Here is a 7,232-nt window from a genome sequence, read left to right as displayed (position 1 = left end):
TATTTGGATTAAAATAGATTGCAGAGATGAAGTGGATTATTCGGTGCAACTTTGATCCACTGGGGGTGTTCTATATCAAATTTGGTTGCCAATTGTTTCCCTAACAGAGAAGTCTGGCCTGCATATAGATCCCATGAATGATCCCACTGTTCTCCATCCATCTACAGAAAGCCAGATGCCTGTCTTGGTGTACAAAAAGAGAATGAAATATAAAGGAGATTAATGGTGAAATTGGTGGTGCTAATCTTGAGAGCCAGGATTTCCAGACCCTGAAATCAGCAGCAGTGGAAGGATTATCAATGCCTTTGAGTAATGTCTGTTTAGGACCTTAAAAAGGTAAAGTGGAATAAGCGGCAGTGGTCCTTTTTGACATATTCCATTGGTAGCCAAAGAAAAATATCAGAGTCTTGAGCCATTTTCACAACATTTTGAATATGGCCATCATCATGGTTCTATTGGATGTTCGGTATACCAACATCCCATTGACTTGAATGTCTAAATGGTATGGACGAGCCCAATCCCTGGGGCTTGTGGGAGCTTTAGTTCCAAAAAGTAACTTTTCCAAGCTCTGGATTCACGTGGTGGTGATGAAATGCCTTGTGCTACCATTTTACTACAGTAAATTTGTTATTACTAGTTAATATACATTTGCCATTTATGAAGGAGTCGGAGTCGGACAGTAGAGAAATAGAGGAGTTGGAGTCGAAGGTCTGGCGTACCGACTCCACAGCCCTGGTGCTCCTTGATAAAGTGCTTGGGACATAGTTTGAAACCAGTTAACTGATGCAGTCTGAGCTGGGCTGATGGTGAGACATTTATGCAGAGCATCTCTGATTTGCTAATTAAAGCAGCCATTGCAAACTGCAATCACCCTGATGGCCTCTGACAATGAGGTCACTGGGTTGGAGACCATCAGGACAAGGTCATTGGTGAGTAAGTTCAACTCGTAAGATACACCATGCCTCCAAATCCCACTTATATACATTTGCTCTAAGGGTCTTGGCTAAGGGTTCCGTGCTTAGTGCAAATAGCAGGGGTGGCAAAGGGCACCCCTGCTTAGTGCCCGTCTGTATCTGAAAACTTTGATTCCTGACCATTTACACCAACTACCACCTGACTACCTAAGTATAGTTTCTTAAGAACTGCTATGAAGTCTAATCCAAAATTCAGGTTTTGGAAAAGAGCAAAGTCCCTGTGCACCTTGTTGAGGCTTTATGAGCATCTGAAGATGCTACAACATAGGATTCTCCAGAAATTCTATTGTAGTAGTGGATGACATTGATCAGTCGGCTAATGGGATCTGAAATTTGTTCCACACAAACCCAGACTGATCTTTGTGTACCAGTGTCAGTAGAAAGATGGCCAGCCAATCAGCCAGGATGCCAATGAATAGCTTGGCATCCTGTCCTATCAGCAAAATGGGATGATAGGATTCCAGATTCTCTGGATGCTTGCCTGGCTTGAATAAAACCACAATCTGTGACATCTTCTAAGACTGGGATATGGTATCTCCCCCCCAAAATTTTGTTAAATAAGTGCACAAGGTGTGGAGAAAGCATGTCTACAAGGTATTTTATTTTTTAAAATCCTGTCAGCCCATCACTGCCTGGAGCCTTTAAAGGTTTAATGTATTTAATGGCCTGCGCTAATTCGTCTTCTGAGATTGAAACTAGCCAAAATTATTTTTTATCAGCATTAATTTTTTAAAACTCTTTAGAATGTAAATAATCCTAAATTTTTACTGAACCCACCATCTGCGATGTATAGATTTTTATTGTTGTTGTTATGTACCTTCAAGTCGATTACAACTTATGGCGACCCTATGAATCAGCAACCTCCAAGAGCATCTGTCATGAACCACCCTGTTCAGATCTTGTAAGTTCAGGTCTGTGGCTTCCTTTATGGAATCAATCCAGCTCTTGTTTCCCTTCTTTTTCTACTCCCTTCTGCTTTTCCCAGAGTTATTGTCTTTTCTAGCGAATCATGTCTTCTCATTATTATCACAATTTCAGTATGTTGCAGGAGGACTGGATGCCGTCTGCATACATACTGTTGCTTGGGCTCCAGGTTAAACTGTAACTTGGAGAGCACTGGTTCAGACTAGGCCCATGGTGGAGTGTACAATAGCTCCAGAAAGTGCATCGCTACATAGCAAGTAATCTTATGCTTAAATAGAATCCACGAGGCCTGAAAAAAAGAAGAAAAATCCACTTCTGTGGGGTGTAAGAAGCACCATGAATCCACCAAGCCATAGTCATGCAGCAATGGCTGCAAATCACCTGGGTCATGAACGTTCAGTTGCTTAACGTGGCCCTTCCTATCCTCCTTTGAGGCAAGGGCCCAATTCAAGTCCCCACCAATAATGAGCCCCCCTTCCTGAAACCCTTGCAGGGTCTGTAGTGTGGTGCGAAGGAAAAATTCCTGGCCAGAATTGGGACAATATATAGAGCCCATAGTGATCATTCTATCGCACAATAAACCTTTTCAGAAAGCGACCTTCTGGGTCCTATGTGAGTTCCTATTTCTTGAAATTGGAAGTGCTGCAATATCCACACACATACACACAGCTTTGGATGTCCCAAGTGCAGAATATCAAGTGCCTTTTCTGCCACTAATTAATGGATTGGAACCTGATAGTTCTCTGGTGTGTTTCTTGTAAATAAATCTCATTTGGGTTTTCTTTTTTCAGAATTCCCCAGACTCTCCTGCGCTTAACTGCATTCCCAAGGCCATTCACATTCCATGAGCAGATGTTAACGCTCATTTACATTTGTGAAAACAATGCTGCAATACAATGCTCAAGAGAACCCTTGGGTCAGTGTACCAAAGAGTAGCTGGTATGAGAAACCCTGTCCATCTTTCCCATCCCATAAGTCCCTCCCCTCCCCTCCAACCAACAATTGATAACCATAATAATGTCGTCTCAAAACAACTAAAAAATCCCCCTGCAGAAGCATCCTAACCAAGATGCCTGCATAGATCCACAGCAGTGGACCATATATGGGGAAGATTAGAAAAGGGATGTTTTTGCCCTAACACCCCACCCCGAACAGACATATACAAACGGTATATAGTGAACTTATTCTTCAGAACTATAACAGAGAAACCTTAACAATTAAAGGGGAACGTCATGTCGAGCAGGATTCACGTTGGTATCAGGAAAGAGATGATTTCTCTTTTTTGTTACTCTTCCCCTTCCCTTCTTGTGTTCTTTTTTTGCAGCCAGCTGGATTAAGTATAGGTAATAGAAATTAGGTTATGTGTGACTTAGATCCTTGTTTTCCCAGCAGGTTCTTTGGGGTTTTTTTGTCCTTCGTTTTGCATTGCCAGTCATGTAAATTATCAAAGGGCAGTTCCTCTTCACTGTGGACCTCTTCTTCAGTGTTGTCCTCCTTTTTCATCCCGAAGCTTTAAGTCTGACATCATACATTTAGCTTCAGCAAGGGTAGCCACCATTCATGTGACACTTCCACGCACAACAATGAGCTTAAAATGAAAGACCCATTTATAACTAATTCCAGCTTCCTGTAACATGGCAATGTAGGGCTTAAAGTTTCTCCACTTTTGTAACATTTCAGCGCACAATTCATGGCAGATTGATACCCAGGTATCCCCTACTTTCACCACAAGGTTGTCTCTAGTTGCTCACACTCCTTCAGGAAGAAGCGCACCATTTTAGCAATAATGTCTCTAGGTCTTTGATTTGGTGATGGTTTTGGTTGCAGTGCACAGTGTACCCATTCTATATCTGCAGCGTCTGGGAAGATCTTCCTCCAGAAGTTCTTGTTTAAATAGCTCCATAATAGGTTTACAATCAGAGAGGCGTGAAGATTTTTCTAGTCATGCTGGGGCCTACCTCTGTGTTGTCCGCACGCTCATTGATGGCCATGCCAAGTTCAGAACTCCTTTTGTTCCAGAGGACAAGAGTGTCTCCCACTTGGGGCAGGACAGTGTGTGTGGTTTCTCTTGTTAATGTTTGCTCAATAGTCCCTATAAAGATTGGTTGGGTTCAGAGCTAAAGAGCTATTCCACCATCTTGGTGATGACATCACCAACCAACCAACCCCCGACTCATTTTGTTTATGTACCCTTGGCAATTGTCTTGGTCTTCCTAGGGAGGCCCAACTCTTACTTTTGGAACTGGTGCCCTTGATTTAGACATCCTGAAAGATACCATTAGCATGGAAAGGTGATTCCATAGTTTCCTTGTGCAACTTCTACTTTTTTTGTTAGATATAAAGAGTGTTTCCTGACAGACTGCCTAAATCTATAGCAGAACCTCTTGTCCTTCTCATAATCACCCTGCAAACGTTGGTGTAATTGAGATATTTGAGAAGTACTGTACCAAAGAATTCAAATTATTACTATTATTATTGTTATTATTGGAGCTAGCTTTGATGAAGGAAGAAGCATTAAAGTGCAAAGAGGAAACTTTCTCAGTGTCCTCCCCATTTCTGGATCTAAACAGGCTGTGTAAAAGGAAGAATCAACAATGAAAATAGTTGTGGAGAAAATAAAGAACAGTATAGTACATGGGATGAGAAGGAAGAGATGTACAGAAAACAAGTGGATGGGTAAACAGATTAGGATAATGATCAGTGTGTCAGACAAAGAAAGGTGAAGAATCAAAGGAGCTGAGGAATAGAAGGAGGAAAAAAGCAAAGGCTTAATTTTTAAGTATTTGTTTTCTCATATGACAGGTTGTCTGAGCGTTTGTTTCTCTTGAACCAATTCCTCTGGGGGAGAGAAGGAAGACTTCAAACTCCAAATTTTCTTATAAAAATAAATGGGGCTGGATAAGGTATAGGAACAGGAATTACAGAAATCTCTATACCCTAAGAAATCCAGGGAGCCAGGGGCGGGGAAGAAAAGCCATGCAGGGAAAATGACACTCTTAAATCAGAAACACTGCATGGCACTTTCAAGATGATACCATTGTGCCAGTTACAAGAGCCATTCCCAAGTCTTACTTTGGCCGCTGCTAGTACTCTATCTTGACAGTGGGGAAGGGTGTTGAGAATGGCATAAAACAAGTAACGAGTGTGATTGGACTGAAGAGATAGGGGCCAGATCCTACGTATATTAGAAAACCTAAGAGGAGAAACCTGTTTCCCTCCTGACTTTCCAGCAACTCAAGTGCCAGGAGGCCCACTTGAATTTGTTGATGGCTGCTGCTAGCCATGAGGACAAAGTTCAGAAGTAGTAAGCTGCTGAGCTCCAGTTCCTAGTGGACAGCAACAATGGGAGGAAACTGTTGTCTTCACGTCCTGCTTTGGAGCTTCCTCAAGGGAGCTGGTCAGCCACAAGGAAATGGGACAATGGATGTTTGGTCTGATCCAGCCAGGCTTCTTGTGTTTTTAACATGTCCAGTGGTTATTTTACCGTACCTTGCTGTAGTGCATTTTCCTACATTCCCTCTTTGTGAACAGACAAGTAGCTTCTGTAAGGTGTATTTTAAATTCCAATGTCAACAGCAGCGGTTACATTTAGAAACCTGCCTCTAACCTAGGGTAACAGGTGCATTCTAGAAGAACAACTGGATTAATCTTTAGCAATCAAAAAACACAAACCAACCACGCCACGGCTTTTTCTAGACTTGCTGCTTTTCAGAGACTTCAGTTCCTCTCGTCCCACACCGCTTATTTTAATCAGTCACGTTGAAGCAGACGGAAGATATATATACATGCCCTTGAGTTAAGGGCAGAAACTTAGCTTGAAATGTGCTGATACGGCTCATGGCTATTGTGGGAGATGAATATTGTAATGTGAAACATCAAACGCTGAAATACAAGTAATCTAATATGCGTTGAAAATTAAATTATTTTAATAAAAATAAATTCTGTCATGTGACCACGCGCTTGGCAAGTCATGCAAGGGCAAGATGCTCAAGTTGGTTACTGGTTCCCATGGAACTTCGCACTCATGCACCAATTGCAGGCAGCTATCAAATGCCATTTCTAAACATGCATACTAAATAAAAATAGAAAATAGGTTTAGGGTATAAAATAAACCACTATTTCTCTTTGAGGAATCTAACATGTGAGACAAAGCTGTCTCACCCCCAAAATACTCTTTGCTCCTTCTGAACTCAACCTACCCCAACTTACTTGTTTGGTGCCGCCCCTGCCGGCTTTTCTTCAGATTTAAACCACCATCCTCACCCTTCGGCTCACACCACCTAGTTACGGAAGCAGCAACTGCTGCTGCTCCGGCCGATGAAGGCTTAACTAATTCCCACCAGTTCCGTCTCATTGGACCGCACGTCTAACGGCTGCCCGAGAGGTGGGCGGTGTTCTTCCAGACCAATGGGCTGCTGGCGTGGCGCGCCGCCGCCAGCGCCGCTCTTTCCCGCCTCTCCCTCTCGCGGCTCTTAGCCGGAGAGCAGCAAGAGGAAGAAGGGGAGCTGGTTCCCAAGATGGCGGCGGGAGCGGCTGTGGCTGGGCTCTCGATGGGGGCGGCCGCGGCTGCCTTGTCGGCTCCTAGCCCAGAGCCGGGGTCGGCCAACGCGTCCGAAGAGGAGCTGCCCCCGCTAGAGCCGGCCGAAGTGAGGAGCCGCCTGGAGAGGAGCGCCCGGCAGTTCCGCAATCGACGCAAGGTGATCATTCGGGGACTGCCCTCCGATGTAGCTAACCAGGTAATGGAGGGGACTGAAGTTGGGCGGATCGTGGCGTGGAGGGATGTCTGGTGCATCCGTGCGGGGCGCGCGTGGGCCCTCTGGTAGAGGGGAGCATGTAAACAAGCACACTGGATGTAGAAGATCATAATTCATAATCTCTCGACATTGACAGAGAACACCAGTACTGTAGTGCATTGGGGGGCGTACAAGGATATATGTAATCTCTTCTTTTCACATCAGGCCTTTTACCAAACCCCCTGTCGCTTTTATTCATTACCTTTTGCGTGGGTTCTTCTGAACTTTTAAAGTCTACAAGCTACATCTGATGAAGTGCGTTCTAGTCCTTGAAAGGTTATGCTATAATAAATATGTCTCCAAAAAGGATTTTGATTTAATGTACTCTAAAGACATAGTGAAAATAGGTTAAGAGTTCTTTGGTAACCTTTTAGACTAGCAGGTTCTGTGGGCTAGAGTCAACTTCTCAATTGTATGGAATGTTTATCCTCAGTTGGAGACTATGTATTGTTATAGGATTGGAGGCTTGGTCTGGATGATTTCTGGGTACCGTCCAACTCTGGAAGAATTCTTCGTCTGGAAGAATCTGCTGAACAGGTCA

At 43.6% G+C, this 7,232-nt stretch overlaps 1 protein-coding gene across 3 annotated transcripts in view; it reads left to right on the top strand.

The window, feature by feature from the left end:
* Positions 1-6,205: 6,205 nt before the first annotated feature.
* RAVER1 (ribonucleoprotein, PTB binding 1) overlaps positions 6,206-7,232 on the top strand; it is a 60,029-nt gene continuing 59,002 nt past the window's right edge. For 2 of the 3 annotated variants that reach the window (XM_061613764.1, XM_061613763.1), the window contains exon 1: positions 6,206-6,634. In XM_061613764.1, the coding sequence (XP_061469748.1) occupies positions 6,416-6,634 (219 nt within the window). In that variant the 5' untranslated portion in view covers positions 6,206-6,415. The remainder of the gene's footprint in view (positions 6,635-7,232) is intronic. The other variant, XM_061613765.1, reaches the window with a different exon arrangement.

This window comes from Rhineura floridana, chromosome 3 (assembly GCF_030035675.1).
Source record: "Rhineura floridana isolate rRhiFlo1 chromosome 3, rRhiFlo1.hap2, whole genome shotgun sequence".
Lineage (NCBI taxonomy): Eukaryota > Metazoa > Chordata > Lepidosauria > Squamata > Rhineuridae > Rhineura > Rhineura floridana.
This window is presented reverse-complemented; position numbering and strand designations above follow the sequence as displayed.